General features: G+C 41.9%; 1 protein-coding gene across 5 annotated transcripts in view; it reads left to right on the top strand.

Moving 5' to 3' along the window:
* The window catches only part of SH3PXD2A (SH3 and PX domains 2A), a 251,225-nt gene that overhangs the window by 213,579 nt on the left and 15,406 nt on the right, over positions 1 to 22,240 (top strand). For 4 of the 5 annotated variants that reach the window (XM_027647885.1, XM_027647884.1, XM_027647888.1 and 1 more), the window contains 2 exons: positions 8,710 to 8,823; positions 13,326 to 13,409. In XM_027647885.1, coding sequence (XP_027503686.1) covers positions 8,710 to 8,823; positions 13,326 to 13,409 — 198 coding nt within the window. The remainder of the gene's footprint in view (positions 1 to 8,709; positions 8,824 to 13,325; positions 13,410 to 22,240) is intronic. The other variant, XM_027647887.1, reaches the window with a different exon arrangement.

Here is a 22,240-nt window from a genome sequence, read left to right as displayed (position 1 = left end):
GAGATATGGGACAGAGGTCCTTCTGGAGTAGAAAATGAATGGTTCTGGGCTGTAATTGAAGATGGAGGAAGGAAAATGCCCCATGAACTTGCCATTATCAGGGAAATGGTCAACTTCTGGGATGCACTAAAGTAAAGAAAACTTTGGGGAAAGGGAAAGAAAGGAAAGTACTCTCTGTTACCACTTGGTGCCCATAGAGACTTAAAGTAGAAGTCTTTGTACTACCTGTTCAGTCTCTGTGCCCTCTAGCAACCTTACCTTGCCTTGTGGTTACTGAAATCACAAAGACTTCATCTTTCAATGATCAGTGTAAATCTGTCACTTTCCAAGAGAAAAAAAATTCAAGAAAAGTTGAAAATAGATGTGTAGTGTGACCAGAACTTGAAGTCAAATAGGAAATCCAGTATTCAAGCAGATCAGATGGGAAAAAAAAGAAAATCTGTGATCAGAGAACAGCTATTTTCTCTGTTACTGTGGGTTGGATGTGTGCAAACACATTGGGCTATGTGAAATGCAGCTGATGTTGCACAGACAGTAATATCATTAGGTGTTCATGAAATCAAATAAAGCAGGAAGGGAAAGATTGTTTTAAATTTATTTTTAGAAGGCATTAGGATGTTTGAGCCTTGGAAAACTTTTTGTTGGGTTTGGTTTTTGGTTTGTTTGGTTTGTTTTTCAACTTTTTGGGTGCTGACTGACTTGTAGAACTGGCTGACTCTGACTTGATAGCTCTGTGGCTCCCCTAATTTGAGTGGCCTGGGAATGCTGGCCAGCACCTTGGGCATTTTGGCTCTGTGTGTTTTGGAGTTGGTCATGAGCAGGCTTAGGAAATGGTGCGTTCATCTGCTTCTGTCTTGTAAAGCCCAGAGTACTTGACAGTTTAGGAGAAGCTGGTGACCTGGAGTGTGATGGGACTTGATCTGGGATTTACAGGGAATGTCCAAGACTTTTCCATATCTGTTAATGTAATAAGTAGTGCATTTATTCCCTTGCTTTAACAACACAATGTGTAATTTGTACTGGATTAGATGATGGCTTCGTGAATGTACATGCCAATTCTAGAAAACGTGTTTGGCAGATTCCTTTATTCCAGCTGTGTCAATACACGAATCTGAGGCTTTTTTTTAAATAGGGAGGGGAAGCCCCTGGGTAACACTTGAGCCATAGCAAATAGCTGCAGATACAGCACTTGGAGTCTGTAACTATCAGTTTGTATTATCAGAACCCAGAGATAAACTGTGCGCTCTACTTGAACAACTTTGTACACAGATAGACCCAAGAAGTCACAACTGTAATGAGAGAGAAATATATGTGCTTATTTGAATGTGCAGCTTTGAAAGGCTTGTTGCCTACTAGCTTGTAAGATTTGAATAAATACAGTAATGTGGTATTTCCTAGTTGTCTAATACTCAGAATATCCAATGTCTCTACTAGTGATGTAACCCATAAAGTATTAAAGCTGAGTTGTATATTATCCAGTTTTCTGTTTTCCCATGAACTTTTCCCATGTTCTGATCACTTCTGCTTTTTCCAAAAGTACAAGGAAACACAGTAGAAGACTGAGGTAATATGTATTTGAGTGCAGAGGTCAGGGTGTGAATTTCCACATATATACGTATGTATTTATGCACATAATGTGATGTGAAACAAATCCAAGTAAGCTAGATATTTCATCCAGAATGTGCGATGCACTTTGGGGCTCTGTATCAAGCACTTATATACACACCTAGTCAGCTGCCTTTGGTCCAGGAAAAACCTGTATGGCAGCAATAACTGGGATATTTATTCACGTGTAGTGGGCTCTCCATGCTAGCCAGCTCTGCAACTGCAGGAACTGGAGTACAGCAGCAATGGGATTTGCTAACAGCACAGCTGAGAAGTCTCTATCTACAAATGTCATAAGATTGTTAGTAGAAATGTAAGAAGACAGACTAGAAGGATTAGGATAGCAAATCCAACTAGTTACCTTAATAACCAGTAGTTGCAGGAAGAACATGTTACAGCACGCCACTGGGATTCACTTCTATTTTCCTTGAACTCAGTAACACCAAAAGCAGTGCAAGGACTTCAATTCCCTCAGCTGATGCTCAGTCCTAAGCATTTGCAGTTACAGTCAAGTATTGGTGGAGAACAGCAAACTGTGGTCTCAGCTCTTGGTCTGTAGTCCAACTTTTAGCTTCATAAGGCAAAATGCTGCTGTGTTAATAGCCAAAAAATGATATCAACAGAGTCCAGCCTTCCAGAAGTCCCCACCTCCTCCTGGTCCCCATCATCTCTTCTCAGAAAGCCCTCAAGTGTTGTTTCAATCACCAAATTAAGCAAAAACTGCTGCAGCCTGTACTCTGATAAGAACACAACTCAGCTTTCAGGCCCTCCCTAAGGAGGGAAAGAAAAGTGTTTCCAGGGGCACTCCATATGTGCATTGGGTTGTCAGGGTTCCAAAGTGATGCTCTCGAGGTCAGGTTCCTATTATGTTTTTGTAGGGACACCTGTAAATTTTCAGTTGAACACTGGAGCAAGACACAGGAGTGTGCAGCCTCTCATCCTCCTTCAATGTGTTCTCTCTTCCCTAAATGTTAAAACTAGTGCTCATTTTTAAATATTGAGGGTAGCTTACTGGGCAGAACTGTAAGTGTGGGCTGTGTGACCACTGTAAAACAGCGATCAGGTGTGTGGTTTCTAAGGTATGTCCTTCAGGTGTTCTTGGTACTGGGAGCAAAATGTTTGCTTATTACATTTTAGATGCTTTTTATTTTTTTTTTGAGAAAACCAGAGTTTATGTGGTTATAATTCTTCATTCAGTTTTTTAATGCTCTGGTAGAAGGCCTGTTTCATAACCCATATAGAAGGTCAAATTTCCTGTGCTGGGCTACCAGGAAAGGAGTGACAACTGTGATCCTTTTTTCTCTTATGTGAAAAAGCCAACAACTCTGCCCTATCACAGCACTGTGGCCTCTTAGGTTATTTCCTCAGCAAATTGAAAAACCTCTTGGAGTTAAGCAGTAATTTGGGCTGATGAGTTTTGTTCCTGAGTTCCTAAAGCAATACTTAGTGCACCCACAGTAGTTGCAAGTTAACAACCTTCACTCTTGACTGTCAAGCACAGACATTTGGGGTTGCAATACTTCCTCTGGGAGGTGGAGTTTCCCATATGAACTATGCTCCCAGCGTGTAGCTCTAGGATGTGAACTGGATGGAAGGATCATGTGGTTGATCTGGTATCCTAACATATGGCCCAATCTGCTTTGGGCATGGCACATAAAAGGCTGTGAACCTGTGCTGTGGATCTTAATTGTGTTCAAGTAGGATGTCTACCACAAGCACATCTTTCTTCCTTGAGCATGTCTCTGAGCCCCACTTTCATCTTTAAAAGTAGACAAACATTGCTTCACTATTGAGTAGTGGTTGCAGTGAAGTCTGCAGTGCACACAGGCTGGAAAACATTATGTGTTTTGAGGTGAAAGCTGCCTTTAATATTTCACCAGCTTTAATAATTCATCCTGAGAAGACAGCCTTAGTCCACCTTGCAGTGACTCATGCATGGACTTCTGTACCCTAAACTAAAGTCAGCTCTATGCTAGAAAGACCTCTTGCATGTATCTCCATATTTAAAAGAAAGATGCCTCTTCTGTGAATTGTAAGGATAAAATTCTCAGAAATTGAACACTGGCCTTCATATGAATTCAGTGGTTTCAATCTAGTGCCTTTGCCAAGTGTGTGGGACTGAAATAGCCCTTTACAGAGAGCAGAGCCAGTATGGACAGTAGTGTCTAACAGCATACAGGCACAGAAGTGGGTGTGAGCATAATCTTAACTGCAGAAAAATCCGTCCTGTAGAATGCCACTCCTGGTGCCTTTCTGTTTCCACTTCTACGCATTCTTTAGAGGTCTGTCAGAGGCAATTACGATTGGCTGCCCTATGTTTATCAAATATATATGTACTGTGTGGGACAAGCTCTAGGGGATGAAAAAAGCAAGTGCCTTCAGCTGTGCAGCAATACTTTTACCTTAGCTATTTTCTAATGAATCAGATCATATCTCTGAAGGGAAGTAATCAGCTGTTGGCATGAAAAGGTCTGTGTGACAGGTCTGGAAGTGACTTAATTGCATCTAATATTGCTTTTTAGGACAGTTTATGTTGTTGGATTAAAAAAAGTCTCTTGAGATAGTTCCAAGGCAGAAGGACTTAAAAAAGCATCTCTCTGAAGCCCAAAGAGCGCATGTCAAATGTACCAGACTGCTGCTTGTGTGGGATTTTTTCAAGACTCTTGAGAACTGGAGTGTTATTTAAGTATTTGTTTAGAGGAATGTGTACTCCTGCAGGAGAAATATCCATACCCGACAGTGTTGCTGTCAGTCTTGTTTACTTTACTTGAGCTCATAAAATCTATAGAGAAATTAATGGCTGAGGAGAGAATTAGAAACTAGTGTTCAGCATTGTCCTACAATTTTATGTATTTATTTCTTAAAGTGATTTGTAGCATCTTATGATCAGGCAGGCTTCAATGGGAATAGCTGATTCCCTGTTGGTGTGAAAAAAGGGACAATACTGAAGAATGGCTGGATAAGGGTACATGTAAAGATAAGCAAAACTTGCCTAAAATGTAATCCTTTAACTATGTTCCAATAGTTTCCCATGGTGCATGTTGTGGTTAACATTTGCTTAATTCTTTTGCTTTTGTAAAAGCCTTTTGAGAAGAGGATTGGGAAAAAAATTAAAAGCAAGAACATGATTTTTTAGAATCAAAGTCTTTTTGTCATTTAGTCATTCTGCAGTGTGACCAATCCATTTTGCAATCACCAACTTGCCACATGTATGTATATCAAGTGAAACTGGTAATTTCTCTGTAACTTGTAAAATGCTTGAGAGTTATCTCAGCTTCCATGGACTCTGTGGGTGTGGAGACATCTTGCCGGTTGCAGCAAGGGATGCTGACAGATGCCAACCAAAGCAGCAACATATGTGGGGAGAAAATTGCACTCCTACCTTAAAAATTTGTATTCTGAGGTTAGTGTTCAGGCTGTTGGAGTAATGCAGCAAAGCTCAAGTTGAGCTTGGTCTGGTCACAGTGGCTACAACTCCTTATGTGCCTTCTGTGAGGCTCAGACTCCCTTTAAATCCTCTTCAGAGACGAGGGCTGATGAGTCTCAGTCTAGATATCCATGCCACATCACCTTTAGAGTTGTATTTTGATGCCTGAGAGACAGGGGCATCTGTAAGGGTTAACTCAAGCTGTAAAGCACTGCCTAATTTTTACAGATGGTGTGAGTGCAAGAGAGAACCTCAGACTGGCTTGGCAGTGCACGGAGATAACTTTACATAATTCCCTGCAGATGTTGCTGCAGAATGGTTTTAATAATGAATTGTGAAGTCAAGCTCAACTCCACCATAGAAGGAGAACTCAAAATAAATGCAGTTTTGTTCTGTGTTTCAAAAGCAAGTTTTCTAACAATATTTCTATGATGCTCTGGGTTGGGAAAGATGGCAGGGGAGGGGACAAGAGATTGTTTGCAGGAAGCCAGGGCTATAATGGCACAAACTAAGACCAATCTGGCTAATTTGTCTGCAAATCATGAACACCTATGAACCTGGGGGCGGGGGGGAAAAGGGGTGGTGGTACCAAATGGCAGCTGCCCAAAGCTTCTAATGAGAGGATGGCACAGAGCAAGTACTTCATGATCAACTGGGCAGAGTTCTGCAGTTTGTGGATGCCATGCAGGGGATATGTTGAGGAACTTGTCTGCACTGCTGCCATTTTCTGCTAGGAGTCAATTCTTGCAATATGCTATAGTTTCCTTTCTGGAAGGTTATGACTTGGATGTGCCATCATAATTAAGGTTTTGGTCTCATAAGGGGTGTGCTGCCTTTGCAGTGTCTGCTTGGCTGCTCTAAGACCTTGCACATCTTGCTTGTCAGTATCCATTTGTGACTTCTCTGTTGCCAGGGTGTGTTGCTGAAAGTTTCTCAGTCTTCTCAGTTGCTTGGGTTGTTTAAGTAAAACACACTTTTTTTTTCTGTAGATGTGCTATTTCAACGAGCTGCATTAAAGCCTTTCTTTTGTCTTTTTGAGAAACAAGCTTGAAATGGGAGAATTTCAGAATTGGGGCTGTTTTTTCCTGAACTTGGACAGATGCTGCTGATTTCTCAGTAGTTGTGGAGATCTCTCATTTATGCTTTACCCTTGCACAGAGTTTATAAAGGAAACCTTTAGAAAGAAATGATAACTTTCATGAGTTCTGTGGTGATTAGAAGCTTTAGCCTTAGTCATTGGTTGAAGAATCAAAGCAGCTTAAAACCTCAGTTGGACTCTTATATGCTCTGTCTGCACGTGGCACTGGATTTGGTTGAGTTCCTTGTCTGTAACGTAGCTCAAATGTGACTTGATTTCCAGCTGTTACACTGGAGCCTGTTCACAAGATCAGAGTCGTGAGTTTTCCTCGCTGAGGGCTTTCAGGAGCTAGGAATGGCAGTAGGGAGGCATGGTGATGTGAGGGAGGCATATGCGCAAGTGCATACCCAGGCATTAGGGCGAGGGTATTCTCTTGGCAGGGAGCCCATTTGGATGGAGGCTCAGCTACTCTGTGGCCCCAAACACAAGACCTAAACTCGGCTCTGAGGCCACTGTGCAGCTCAAGGAGCCAAACCAGAGGAGCTGTATTGTGAAATGGGCTAGCACTGGGTTGGCATCAAGCAAGTGTGATCCAGCTCTCCGAAGAAGTTTTTACCATGGTTTGAATTTGGCCCAAAGGTACATTTTTTAAGTTAGGCAAGTCTTTTTTGCGATTGTGCTTAATTTCTTTCTGAGGAAGAGTTTACGTAAACTATTCTAGGCTAATTGATATCAGCTGAAAGCCAGCTTCTCACATTTTGTGCCTAATTATAACTGTATGTTAAACTGTGTTTGCTACCCGTGTCAATACGTTAGTAGTGAAATAAGGAACAACCATGAAGACGTGTTTTTGAAACGGTCTGGCAGATCCTGCATGTTCGCTGCTGTGGGCTTCATGGCAGGGGAATCCACCTCCTGCTGAGGGAGAATAACTAAATTTAAACTTTCCAACCATGAGCCTTGTGAAGCAAAGTTTCCAAACCTCTGCTGGGCCAGAAGATGGAAATCCATGTCTGAGTTTGGAGAGTAAATAAATAGAGCTGCCTAGGAGCTGCACGGAGGCAAGTGAGGGGTTATTGCTTGGGGCACATTGTCTCCTACCCACATGCCCCAGGGAGCAAAACAGGGTTTGTAACTACTGTTCTCTGGTAAAATCTTCCGTGACGGGATTTGGCATGAACTTGGGTGACTTTTAGCATGAACACTTGAGCATTGTTTCAGGAGGGTGGTTATTTTCTTTAAAGACAGTTGCATGTGGCATGGCAGCAGAGCCCAGCCCAGGACCTTCTCTTCCCCCTCGCTGGGCTCAGGCTGTGGCATCCCAGCTGTGGGAGAGCTGTGTGGCTATCACCCAGCTCGGGGCTTTGCCCCTCCATAAACTAACCAGTGTTTGTGCCCATCTATTCACAGACCAAGATGATGCCTTTGCTCATCACAGGCAGGCTTGGGAGTCTTCTGTGAAATTTGGTGTGTTTATGACAGCCATTAAAGTCTTTAAACTGTTTTGAGGTGCGTGTACAGAAATAGCTGTTTTCCCAACTCCCTTTGGGGAGTCTGGAAGACTGGTATTGGACAAAAGTTTGCATTGTCCTGACAAAGCAGCTTGTGGTTTTGGAGGGAAACTGGGAGATTACAGAAAACAACAGAAGTGGTTTGCTTACCTGTTAGACTTTTTATTGTCCTGTTATCTTAACCTGGACCTTGTCTGAATGGAGGAGAATCTAGTTGTGTTCATATCTGAGAGCAGGAAGTTCTTGGCTGAGTGAGTCTACATCAAAAGTAGCGGAGGATTCCATAAATCAGTGTAGCCAAGCAAGAAAAGAGGCAAGGATAGTTGTGGTTGGAATGTATTTAGTCTGAAGTTGGTTTTCCTATAATTTTATTCATCTATCCACAGATATGACTGAAAAGTTATATCCCTATAGCTGGTGAATACTTAACATTTTTATAGATAGTGGTAAAAATTTGGATGTTCAGGTGGGAAGACAAATAGCTGGCACTTATTACCTGAAGTCACATTTCAGTTAGCTTTTTCTCTCCTATTTCTGTTCTGTGCAGTACTTTCCAGCTTCCCAAGGCATTGAATTCAGGTCATGTTTTTTAAACACCAGCTGTGGTTACAAGTGCTCTTGAAGCACTTTTGTATCCTGTTCTGAAATCTCTACCCTTCTACTAAAGTGTTTCTTGTTTCCATCATTTGACTTCTGTAATACTTCGTATTAGGACTTGGGCAGCATTTGTGCTGCTTCATGTACGTTCACACGTACATATATTCATATATGAAGTGTTTTGATACTGTAGATGTACGTGTACATGTGACAAGACCAACTTGGAAAAACTGAATTACAGAACTTGAATCAAACTTGTGGTTGGACTTTGAGTTTCTTAAAATAAATTGTCATTTGCTCCGTTGCACCCATTTTTTACCACTGGGAGAGTATCTGATAGAAATGGTACAATAAGACTAAACCCCTTCTCGTTCTAGGAAGCTGCGGAATAACTCAAACCTACACTGAAGCTGCTGACACTGCCATCTTCTCGGTAGCAATTTACTGTTCTTGCTCCTCTTAATGTTGACTTCTTTAATTTCTTTTTGTAGGTTGGTGGTTTGTGAGCACAGCAGAGGAGCAGGGATGGGTCCCTGCTACATACCTGGAATCGCAAAATGGAACCAGAGATGACTCTGACATCAACACATCTAAATTTGGGGAAGGTATGGAAAGCTTTTTGTTATCAAGGAGAAATTGTTATTAACTTGCTCTATGCTTTTTTCCCCTAGAGGAAAACTTGGAAAACTCTTGCTGCCACTTATGGCTGTTAATCCAGTGCAGTAACCTCTTCTCCCATCTTGTATCAGTAAATACATTGTTGCAGAAGAAATTGGAGTGAAGTACTATGTCTGTAATCTCTTTGTGACCAGCTTGGACAATGAGTGTGACGAAAAGTTCAGAAGATGAAATGATGCTCATTATAATACCCTTAAAAAGTAGACAAACAACTTATTTGCAAGTCCAAGCAGTTTGTTCTGGTAGTGTCCATGGAAGGAGAGAACTTGCATGGCTTGTTTGCAGAAATTACACAAGCGAGAGCTTCTAATTGGAAGAAGATGCATGATAGAGCCACAGACCATTGAAAGGAGTGAGATTTAACTTCAATTGTTCCTTCTCGTAACTTTTTTTTTTTTTAAAATTAATCTTTGAAACTAGTTTCACTACTGTTTGCTGTGGTCTGTGGTTGTGTGGAAAGATAATTTTATTTGGTGTGGTCTCATTCTGTTGAAAGTGAGATACCATTTATCATGATATGTATTTAGCTGCACTGCTTTTTTTTTTATTTTTTACTAAATATGCTTAATTCAGGTTCCAGAGATGGAATAGTACAGCCTCACATATTCCTTAGTTCCATTATGAAAGACTAACCACATCTTAACGGAATTCTCATGTAGCAACTGTGTACAAAGGACACTTTTATTATTATTTACTCCATTCTAATGAATCTCTTGCTAAATCTAGGTGCTCTTGATGTGACACTTATGTAAAATGTATGTGGAAACTCAGCTGACCTTTCCTTAGCACAGGCAGGAGGCTTAGAGATGTGTTGGGGTGACCATCTGCCCATTTAGAGAGCACACAGGCAAAACATAACTGTGCTGGGCCCCAGGGGTGACATCTGTGGCTTATTGAAATCTCTTTCTCTGTAACTCATTTTTCCCTGCTCAAATCTACCCATATCCTGGGTCACTTAGGGTTTAGAGACAGACTGGCTGTAGACTGGTAGGCCAGGAACCAGTCTGGTATGATGCAACATCTTAGCGGATGCAAAAGCAGTTAGTAAAGTTTCCTTGTTAGTAAAGAACAAAAACTTGCTGCTCTCATCTGCAAGCATTGAAGAATGCCTCATCTGTTGGTCTGTAGCTTCCTCCCTTTTCCTGACTCTTAAACGAGGTGCATGCTTGACAGCTTTATTGCTTAAACTGCTTTTATTTCAAGCTCTCCTCCACCTTTCGTGTTGCCCTCTGGAGTATACTCTGCACAGGGACGTTGCCACAGAGCAGTCTATCCTGGATAATGGCAAATCCATCAAATGTTCCTTATCTTTTTCCTCTCGGTCTCTTTTAATCTGTTACGCTGCTCTCTTCAACTGTGGTCAGCAGTCCTGCTCCCTGCCTTACTCCAAATCCAGATATGCTGAAACCTGAGACTGTTCTTCTCTTTCTGTTCAGTTCCACCCCAGTGACAAATCTAATTGCATTACCTCCACAGCTGCCTTGATGTGCCTCAGGTTTTGCTTGCTTTGCAGTAACTTTGGTTTATGTTATTAACCATATAAACTGAGACTTCTTGTGTTCGTTGTTTTTCCCCCTCCAGTTCTTCTTTGCTTGGGCTATTTTTCTCCATATAATTGTTTCATAAGTGAGGAAAGAATGACTCAGGTTCACTCTCTTTAAGAAAGTGTATAAAAGTGAACCTACTTAGACAGAAAACTTGCCAGCTCTCTCTCAGTAGGCAGGAGAAGCGGGCTCTGATATAACTGAGGAGGAAGGCACTTTAAGTGAATTAAGTGCCCTAGCCCCTAAATTTAGAGTTCATACAAGTTTCAGAGTGACTTTGAACGGGCAGAAAAAATCTCTGTATCAAACTCTTGGTCCTCCCCATTTGCACGGGCCTGGAACAAGACCACAATCCAGGCAGACCCAGAATTCTGCTCTGCTGTGGCAGACCCTTGTACAGATAAGGAGGTGCTGAACACAGCTTATTAATAATTCTACCTCTACACAGCAGTAATATTTCCATATGTCTCTGTTTAAATAATCTGTTCCCTCAGAAAGACAGAAGTTTTTCCTCCCTGCATCTGAGCCTGCACATCATCTTTTGTCAGGATGAAGGCAGACAGCTGACTGGTACCTGGGCCAGTGTTTAGACCAACACCATCTTGCAAGGGTTGGAAAACATTCGGAAAGCAATCTAAAGAAACATTCAACAGCTACAGGAGCTGATAAAGTAAACAGGTTAAAATACTCTCTGGAAAGGTTTAGACACTTGTTGATAAACAACCTTTTTGGTGACTAACTGTGGCATGACCAACCAAGTCTAAGTCTGGGATCAAATGGCAAAATTCAATATCGTTGAGGAGTAAAAAAACCCTGACTTGTACAAAAGCATCATTGTGATATGAGGGCTGTCACTGGGGGTGGTTCTGTGTTATGAGGACACGGTGTGGTGGATCTGTGTGACCCACTGTTTTTAAGGGGTGCTCCTGGATGACCAAATCCTCCAAAGTCCCAGTGTGACCAATTAGCAAGGTGACTGCTCTGTGCTGACACCTGCAGCCAGTTTCTACTCCTTCTGGACCCCTCCTTTCTGCACGCTTTTATGTTCAATCTTTCATCTCCTCCTTTCTTGTTGAGAAATCTCCTACTGCAGGCAGCCTTACTGTGAAGTTAACTTCTCTCTCTTCTATAATCTGTGTGTCTAGTGAGGTGTCCTGTGTTGCCTCTTGTGTAGAATGTATGTAACTGGCTGTCTAATGTCCTGTTGATTTGGAGAAAGTCACCAGGTTAAGCCCTCTCATCTTCTGTCCCACCATGGGCTTCCAAGAGGATCACTGATTTCCATTAGCCAAAACCACAGCAATCTATGAACTTGATATTCAGCTCCTCTGAAAATTTGTGGTTGTTTTTTGACAACATAGGACTAAAGGGGAAGTACAGAGTACACAAACTAGATATTGTGTCTGTTCAACACCATTCACTGGACCTCTGCTTAGGGTGACATGGAGAGGTTTAGGCCTTACAGCAAAGGTGAGAAATTGAGGAGAGTGAGCTGGGTGCAGAAGTCTGTCTAAGCCCCTGACAGAGGGGCTTATCCCCTGATAAAGGACAGAAAGTCAAAAGCCACTTTTTGGTAAAATTTGGTTTTTTTGTTTGGTTGGGTTTTGATTGTTTTTTCTTTTGTTCAGCTAATGACTCCCCAGTCAAATAATTTTGCTGTGCCTGAGTGTCTACAGAACATAGTTCTAGAAGACAGTGGTGTCTACTCCATGATGAGACAATTAAGAAAAATGGGGGCAAACATTTTACACAATGGTGTTTAGAAGACTAGGGTTCTACTCCAGTGTAACGGTATATTCCCTAAATAAGTGCACATAAGAAGAATTGAGTGATAATTAATGATGTGATATCAGAATTTATGAACAGCTTCCCAACATCACTAGCAAAATGATTGTGTTTGGACTTCAGCTGTCACTGATGTGCAATATTTTGCATTGCTTTGTGGCAGCATCAAGCACCCCTGCAGTAGTTGCCAGATTAGCATGGAAGCCCTTGAGTGGAAAACCAGAAGTGTTTGTCTATGTCTCTGTGGCAGTCCAATGGGTCCTGTACAGGCAGAAGAAGGAACTGAGTACAGATCTAAGTATGCGGTCCAGAAAACAAGTGGTGTCCTCTGTGCACAGCTGCTCTCACAATTCCATTTCCATAAGTGTTTTGTCTTTGTTTATAGTTTAAGCATAAATTATTGTTTCAGTGTGTAGCTAATACTCAGTCCTGGCTTGTTAGCTTCTTGAGCCTGCTCGATAATTACAAGGTTAGGATTTTCCTCACATTTGTAATCTGTATATTAGAAGTTTTAATCATGAGAATTAGCTGTGGCAGTGATTGCAAGTCACATCTTGCAAACAAGGTGACATCAGACACTTTTCCCTTGGGTTCCATTCCTGAGTGCTGCTTTTATAAGGGAACTCATGTAAGAAAAGCTTTTTTTTTTTTGAATTTGTTTATGGTGTTGATAATTTTGCTTAGAGAGGATTAGAACCCTGTTTGGTTTGATGTCATATGCAATAGAGTGAATTCCCCACTGATAATGCAGCCAAATTAGGAGATGCAACTGCCACTGCACCCTCCTTGGACAAGTTGTGTAGTTGTTTTGGGGGGTGTATATGTTTTTGGGTTTTCTGGGCTTCATTTTTGAGAAAAGCCAATAGCAAGAGTTGCAATTTGTTACAGTTCTGCATGGTTCATGTTGCTCAGGCTCAAGAAGATAACTTGTTCCACTGTACTGTATAAACTAAAAACATCTGCATCCTGCCTAATCCATTTCCACTAACAAGACCAGTGCTTGTTAATGCCATGTTTTGTTTTTATTCCTCATCCCTCCTTTTTTTTTTTCTTTTTTTTTTTTTTTCCTTTGTTTTGTCTCCATCCATGTTCCAAACTAGTTTCTAAGCGACGCAAGGCTCACCTGAGACGCCTGGACCGGCGATGGACGCTGGGCGGGATAGTCAACAGGCAGCAGAGTCGAGGTGAATTAATAGTTTCCTATGGCACCAGCCACTGAGGGTGCTCCAAAAGCCATATTGCAGCTTTCACTGTTGTGTGTTGGGATCTGAATATTTGGCACTCTGGTAGAGAGAAGCTCCAGAGTTCAGATGTAGATTTCAGCTTGAGGGTATCTTGGAGCCAGGATTAGGCACCCTGGGAGCTGGAGGCCTAAGTAGCCAAGGGTAACTCTGCAGTCTGACTCTTCATTCTGTTGGGAAGCTCACATCTGTTGTGGTTTAACTTAGGGCATATTTGTACTAAGTCTTTCCTACCTCAGTAAGCACAAGTGGTACTTTCAGGGCCATTAAAATGGGTCAAATGCCAAAAAGCCATGGTAAGAGATGTGCGTACTGGAAAAGTGCATAGTGGTGTGGAAAGATGAAAATCATTCCAGTTTTAGTCCCCTCTCTTCCTTGCAAGCAGTCCTTGATACTAAGGAGAGAGTTCAGAACTTTTGGGAGATTTTGGTATCATTTCTAAGTGTTCTGAATACTATCAGTAGCAGAATTTAAAATTTTTTTTTCTAACTTTCACTGATCTAACAGTGAGCATGGCAGGGTGGGGGGAACACCTTGTCTTTGGGTGAAGCTGTGTTTGTAAAGCCTTCCAAACCAAGTACTTCTCCAGTGCACGTGAATCATCTTTCCCAGAGTAAAGGAGGTACCCCTTTCTATCTCCCCCTTCACTTGCAAAAGCATCCAAATGTAGTATTTGTTGCGCTTTAAAAAGGAAAGGTGCAGGACAAAGCACATTTGCACCTCTGTGTAGCTTTCAGATGACCTTCCTGAGGGCATGGATCCAAATGTAAGCACCAGGGATGATTCCCAGTTGAGGAAAAGGTGCCTTTTCCTGTTAAGGAGAGAATGTACTCTTAAAGTAGCAAATTTACCTTCTGGATTTGATGATGGTTCTACGTGCAGTCTCATATGTCTCAAGCGCACACAGCTTTTCAGTGACCCTTTAACTTTGTTTCAAATTATTATTGAGGAAACCAAAACAACAAGAGCAGTGTTCTTCCTACCGTAGCTTGACCCTGCAGCAACTGGAACTACCTTCAAAAGATGAGGTCTTGCTTCTCAGCCACCAAATACACCCTGAAGGCACCAAAAAAAAAAAAAAAACCCTCATAAGCACACATGCTGGCTTATGAAAAAGAAGTTGTGCTTATTTCTGTACCCCAAGAGTTTGGGAGCTACTTACTTTGCTTTGTCAAACTCTGCCAGATGCTTCCTGACAATTTATCTGGGAGAATTTGTGGGAATCAGTTTTCTAAACAATTTGTTTACTGGTGTAAACAAATACATCCTTTCATATTCATACAATATTGCAAACAAAGCTCTGTAAAATATTGAGACAGCATGACCAGTCCCTTAGCATAGTCAGCTGGTAAGACTCAAGAACCTAAGTTGCATTCCCAAGTTTTCACTCTTGCATTCTGATGCCCACCATCTGTGTGCAACTTCTCCAGACCTGCCCTCTGACCAGTGTCAGTGTCTTCCCTGGCAGTTTTCCCCACCACAGGCTCCCCTAATCTCTTCTATTCCTGCTTTTTTCTTGCTTCATAACAGTTTCTTCCCTATTAGGCCCAAAAAGTGCTGGGGTTTTTTGAGTGTGTTGGAGAATATGTGCTTTAACTCAAACTAAATCTTAGCACTTGAACTTACCACAAACTGTGGCATTCTATGATTCTGTCCAAGGTCTGGGGCACCCTCTTTGGCTGAGCTGCTTCTATAAGGTCTCTCCAATGCATTTCAGCCACAAATAGCCAGGCTGGCTAAAAGTAAGTTGTTTAATCTCACCAGAAATAGTAGGTTAGGGAGCTCTTACAAGAGCAGGCTCATTGGAAGTAAAGAAAGTGATTTGAATGTTTGGGCACAGGTTGGAGACAGTGGCTTCGTCCTCTGGCATAGCTGTAGCCTGTACAGACATCTACGCCTTTCAAACTGCAGTTGTTGAAAGTATGAGTCTCTCTGGGTGTCCAGCCTGCTGTTTCCTAACAGAGCACAGTTTATATGAGGTCAGGAGATATTCTCTCCCTTCTTTCCCTCCCATTCCAGCCCAAAAGACTTCCAACAAGGCCAAATTTGGGTGGGTTTGCAGAGAAATGACAGAATGCATGAAGTGTATGCACGCACCCCCCTGCCAACCTTCAAGTCCCTGCTCGGAAGTGCAGAACTAGAGCTGTTAGAACAAGAGGTTGCCAGAATTCTTTAATACAAGCAAAACAGCTTCCCCTCCCCCACTTGGCCTCTTCCTTGGAAATAAACTCAATTAAACATTTTGGCTGAAATTCTTCCCACCCAGTACTCTGCTTGAGATAGTCCCTGCTGTTGGGTTAGTTCCGAGAGTTCACTGGAGTTTAAAAGCAAGCTGTAAAGGATGCTTCCCTTTATATTTACACTTGGGTACCACTGATTAGCATTTTTATCAACTAGGTCTGTGATAGAATCATTTTAAGGCCAGAACTGAAGGAATTAAGCATTGTTTCTGAAGGCCAGGATTTTCTAAGGAACTTGGTTATTAAAAACACTGGAAAGGCCTGAGTGCAGAAAGGAAGGATGTTTGCTTCCCTGTTACAGACCGCCTAATGGAGGAGAATTACTAGGGCTAGCATATGACTTATTTATTTCTATTCTTTACAAAGTCATTTGAAGAGGCTAAGCACCCCTGAACTTCGGATATTTGGAAGCAATGTTACTGGGTCTGTGAATAAGAAACATGAAAGACAAATTATTGAATATCATGGTAGTGCTCATTTTTTTTAAAGCTAAAAAAAACTGCAAAGAGAACAGCTGTAGTCTGTTTCTACAAAGAGAAACAGATGACTTTTGTTGCTGAACTTTTCTCTTTAAAATGGTCTGTGGTGTGCCCAGATCTAAGAGATTACATTGGTTTATGTTTCTTATGTAGTTGCAAAGCTTGCATTTTTTTTTATGATAAATGTTTTTAAATGTGGTACATTTTCTAAACTTTTTCCTATACATTATGTGAAACTCCAGTAATACAAATACAGGTTGTGAGAAGCCTGAAAGTTTATAGTTTTCTTCGGTCTTGACACTCGTTAGACCTGCAAGCTGCAGAGTTCATGTTTTGTACTGGGTTAAATAGTAATTCTAAATATGGATTTTTTTGGAACTTCCCCTGGCAGGGAACTTGGGATTTTTTTACAGGCTAATTTAATGGAAAGTCATTTGTGCTTTTACAGTTTGATTGGTAAAACTGGGGATTTACATACCTATATTTTATGACAGATATCTGACATAAGTTTTTGCTGCTTTGTTTTGTGCCCATCCTGTTACAATGCAGGAAAGTACTTTAAATTATTCATACCACCAATATAACCACAATAGCCAACAATATATGGGCTGAATTTTCTGCCAAATGAGCCTATTATTTAAGAGTAGCTCCCAGTACAAGGAATAAACTATTCATTGAAAGAGTTAAAGTTAGAACTTGGAACCTGTAGCTCTTCCAACTGCTTGCCTATCTTAGGGAGAGCAGGACCTTGATGGAGAGAGCTGGACAGTGTGTAAAGAGTAGGCAGCCATGTAACCCAGTGGTTTTGATAATTGAACCCTATCTTGAGTTGGTCTTGATACTGAAACCTCATATCCTAGCCCAGGTGGGTGGTTCTGCAGCCAATTTCAGAGCTGTGGAAAGAGCTCTTGATCAGTACTGGTAATCCAGCCTGCCTTGGTCTGTTTGTACACTCTTACCCTTTCCTGCATCTCACAAGAGCTGTTCTGCCCTCTTTGACAGCCCCTTCATTACCCATGGGACTTCTCCCTTTGTTTTCACTCTTTTCCTGTTTGTCCTTGATGCTGATGAAACGTTTCTCACTCACAGTAGAAAGGCTGTGAGTGACACTGCTGTGCTAAATCAAACCAGCACAGAACAGCTTCAGACTTAGTTTGTTCTTTCCTTTGGTTGTTTTTTTTTTTTCTCCCTCTGTTCTCCAAGGAAAGTAGTAAACGTTTATTGCCTCTTGCTGGTTGAAGAAAGAGCACGCGCAATACTAAACTGTTTAAAAGAAATGCCATTATTGTTCTTTTCTATCTGTTGACATAAGGTTTTCTGTTATTTCAAACAAAAAAGGTGGTGGGGGGGAGAAGGACAAAGGCTGAAGAGCTCCTGTCTGCAGATGAACAGATTTGATAACTGTGGACAGTTATTTTCTCTGCTGCATATTTAGGCAAGTAAAACAAAGACCATGTTGAATTAATGCTCTCTGGAACAGCAAGACTTTTTCCAGAAGCAGGTCTGACAAAGGGGGGGTGGAGCGGAGGAGTGGGGGAGGGCGAGTGCAGACTGCTGACTGAGGGGAAAGTATTTTGAAAGAAAATTCTTCTGTGGTTTGGAAGATGTAGGTTTGGGGCTGTTGCATTTTGCTGAGAAATCATTAATTGGCTAATTTCTAGACCAGTTCCCCCCTACCCCCACCCTTACTGGCATATCAAACAAGGATGGGGTCACGGAAAGTTGGGGGCATGTACAAGCACCAGCTAAGCAAAGGAAATTACTCCCTTATTTGGTTGGTTCCTGAAGTGCTGCAGATAACTTCTACACTTTTTAATGGAGGCAGAAAAGAGGAAACATACAAAAAAAGAGGTGAAGGAGAGGCATGTGAAATGGGGTGCTCAGAATGTGGAAGCAGAAATGTATGAGCACTGGCCATTTGCCTGGGAAAGATGACAGTGATTATGCAGGGCTGGAAATGTGCATGGTATTTTAGCTGTTTAAAGGCAAGGTTCCTGTCCCAGATAGTTTACAGCCTAAACAAAGAGAAGGAGATCTGTGTATCAAAGGAACTTGGGCAAGTGGCAATTTGGCACGCATCTTATTGCGACCAAAGGGGTTGTCACAGTGAAAAATGATACTTATTTAGTATTTTTAAAAGCTTTCAGAGAAGGACTAAAACTAAACCTGTTTGGTAAGGCAGGAAATCAGGGTAGGTAAGTCTTATTTTAGGAAAGATTTTGGAGTTTCAGGTTATTTGATACCACTGAGGAAGGAGCCTGCTCAGGCTGATGAGGCATCATAAGAAAGGCATGAGGCTGAGTGGGAAAAGATCACAGAATTTGGAGTGGGAAATCTACATGAACATGTGAGAGTGTGTAGTAGGATATTAAAGCAAGGTACAGCACATAGGCTTGAAAATTCAAGATGAATTAGGTATGCACTTGGTAGGAGCCTGGTTGAAGTGCCAGAGCACTGCTGTGCCAAGAGCCTTCAGCAAGAGCAGTGGTACTGAAAGGCTGGGAAGGGAGCAGGGGAGGGAGGAGGTGGCTAAAGTGGCTGGGCAAAAGGGATTGAAGGGATGGATTAAGGCTCTGGCAGTGAGGAGCAGCAATGGTAGAGGACTTTGAAAATGTTGGGGCAAGTCTATTACCTTGGTGATAGAGTAGGAGGAATCTGAAATAATCAGTGCCAAGGGAATCTGGAGGATTGAATAAGGAAGATTTGGAAAGCGCTACTGAAACTCTGTGTTACAACTTGAGCAGTAAAACCATAGGTCCGCTTTCCTTGACCTGCAAGTGAGTATAAATCCAGACAGCCAGAGGAGGGACCAAGTTATCTTTTCAAGACACCTCATAACTTTCATGTGTAGTGTGTGTGTGCACAAGCACACGTGTAAGATATGAAATTCTGGTTTGACAGTTGGGATTGGACAAGCCCCACGGGCTGTCAAGTTCAGTGTCTTGCTTTGTTAGTCAAGTAGGTACAATTTCTTCAGAAGCAAATGGAACTTCATCTTAGCTCTCCTGAAGTTTCTCCTATGAGAGAACTCTTAAACTATCCTAGCCAGGTTTTAGATCCAGTTTTGCCTTGATTCTGTTTCCAGCAGTCTCAGAAATAGGACTCTTTCCTCAAAATTAAGTGAGACTGCATAGAAACTGGCCTGCCTTGGTATAGAGAAGAGTTTTGCGCAGCTTTTGTGTAACCACTGAAAGAACCAGCCTCATCATTCCCAGCGTTTTCCCTTTTTCACTGCAGATCTGCAGTGAACCAAACCAGACTTAGGGTCACACCAACTTTTTCTTGGCTAGGTTGGCTTCACATTCATCTCATGAAAGAGACATGAACTGTGCAAACAGAGGTGACAGGTGCAAGGCAGGATGACGGAAGGAAAAGGGAATGGTCTCTGCTACTGCAGCACTAGGCATAGCATTCAAAAACTGATTTCAAAGTGACTTTTTACTTTTAAAGCTATTGCTATTTGTGTATAGGAAAAGCCTCAGCTTGGCAGAACGGTGTGGTGTTGCTGGAGGAACACAAAATGGTTGTATTGTTGGTTTGGTGGGTTTTGGTCGTTCTTGGGTTTTCTTTTTTCCTATTCCTTTTTCTTCTTTTGTCTTCTAGTAGTTATAATACCAGTGACTTCCTTGTACCAGGACTGTTGTGTACATCTGTACAGAACACACTGACTATGTGGCTGTAATGCAGGGCACTGTGCAGCTCAATTCTTTTGTCCTGTGTATGTGCACACCTTCCAGCTGGACAGCCAGATTTGTGCTATATTTTGTGGAGGAAATCTTTGTTGCTAGTAAAAGCCCTTTCTGTGGGCTGTTCCAAGGACATGGATGCTGTCCTCTGCTGTCCACACTGTTTTCCCAGTGATCTACCAAGATCTGGCCCTGTGTTTTGGCCCCAAACCTCTACTGCATTTCTTCTGGAGATTTTAGGTAGAACCAGAGTTAAATAGAAGCTTGCCTTTATTTGGGAAGGAGGAAAAGAAAGAGTAGAAAGACTGATAGAGAAGCGAGGCTTTGGAATAACTAGTGAACTGAGCACTGGGCTGCTGTGGTGTCTGGGAGGCACAGCTACAGCAGTGTGGTATGAGTTGGGTAGTACAAATAGTGCGAGAATTCTTGTTGTGCATATTTTAAATAGTGTCTGTGTCTGGGTAGAAAGGAAAATGACACATACTAATCCTTTCCTTCCAACCCAAGTAGGTTCCAGTTGGATAATGCATGATGTGACAGACCTGTATTGTAGCTGTTTGCCAAACAGGCTTTGCTTCTTCATGTGTGCCTTGTTCAGATTTACTAGTGCAGCTGAATTTCCAGCAGAGGAACCTCCATCACTTCAGCTGCGGAAGATGTCTTTGACCTGCAAATTAGCGGTAAAGAAATATAAGTTTGCTAATTGACCTGTTAATACATCCCTGGATGTCACTCACTAAGAACAGAGGTGCCTCCTTGCCATTTTCTCCTTGAAGGGGGAATAGGACTTTGATCCCATTACTTCAAAAGTGCCGCCTCTAAGCTGGTGCATATACTTTGTAGCATGTAGTAAAGTTTATTCTGCCTACTTGACCTCAACAAGTTGATGTAACAGAAGCTGCAGCTGGGGAATACAAATTCTACTTTTGATAGCCTTTTTTATTGTTCCCCTGGTAATTCTTAGGTCAAAACTTAATGAACCAAAATTATACGCTATTTTATTCTCCGTAGATCTGGGCATATAACTTTAATAGTAGGTCTGGGATGGTTCACTGGCTTGTATTTTATACTATTGCCTGTCACAGAAGCTGAATGAAACAAGCTTGTTATATCAGATTTGTCAGTATAACTTAGAGCAGTGTCGTTCTACTGTCTGCTGTTCTTCTGATTCTCTCATGAAACCATTTATCTGTGTTAAGTCTTTACAGTAACTTTACGTATCAGTCATGAAGCATGAAATATCTTCTCTTAAAGACTTTTGAAAAAGAACCTGATATGTTGAATGCTGTATCAGTCCTCTTAAGTGACACGTCTACTGAAAGCTCCCCTGCTCCCTTCAGCAAATCTTGGTTTATACCAAATGTCCGCTGGCTAGAGATAATCTTTGAGAAACAAAACGCAATTTACACTTTGATTAAAAGAGGAGCAGTACCTCCAGAATACTGTTTAAGTTACAAACCTCATGTATGTTTGAGGTATCACCTGCAGCACTGACAGAAACCAGACATGTAATCCTGCAAATGGCTGTAATTTTTGCTGTGGAAGTACTTTGCGAGGGGAAATTGTAATGGTTTTGATCTGTAGGCTTAAAAATACAGCTGCTAAACAAAAACATTGTAGGACCTCCTTTTCTAAGTGGATTTTTAGCACTTTTGATTGTCTTGCTTCACAGAAGATCCCTTCTCTTTCCTCCCTGCTTCCATGCACTCTCTTTTTTCTACTTCCTCTGTATAGGGAGGAGTCACCTGAAGGCCTTTCCTCTCGAAGAGCAGTGGGTTTGAGTTGAAAGCCACAGGACTGAAGATGTAAGCAATGGTGCTCATAGACAGGATAAGACAGTGGCAGTTCAGAAGAGCACCTGTGCATCCCAATGCCAGGGTATTTGGATGAGGCTCCATCCTCCTCAATAACTCAGTGTTTGAATTTCTAGAGTGGGTCATTCAGAGCCTCTGATGGGCAATATCACATGTGATGTGTGCAAGGCAGCAAGGTGAGAGCTGCAACAGGCAAAGCAGGAATCTCAGTACTGGGGGTAGAGTGCTGTGCTAGAACAGAGTCTCTCCTCAGTAAACCTAGGCAATAGTGAAAATCTTGGGAAAGAGGCTGCAGCTCTCTCAGCTGGGGATGTGGCTTCTCCATGCAGCTGGTAGCCACTTTTTCAACATGCCACCTCAGTATGCATGGTCAGTCCTTCCCAACCAGTTGTAGCCAGAATAAGAGGAGTTGGAGGATACCTCTGCTCTTCTGCCTTACCTTTAAACTAAATTGGAAGTGAAGTCCAGAGTTGGCGTCTGCCTTTCTCCCAGCCAGTAATGAACAGGTAGAGTACTGATATGTACCCACAAGCATAGCTGCAGGCCCAGAAGTTG

This window comes from Corapipo altera, unplaced genomic scaffold, assembly GCF_003945725.1.
Source record: "Corapipo altera isolate COAL_440 unplaced genomic scaffold, ASM394572v1 56, whole genome shotgun sequence".
Classification (NCBI taxonomy): Eukaryota; Metazoa; Chordata; class Aves; order Passeriformes; family Pipridae; genus Corapipo; species Corapipo altera.
Note: the sequence above shows the minus strand (reverse complement) of the source record. Positions and strands in the feature narration are given on the sequence as shown.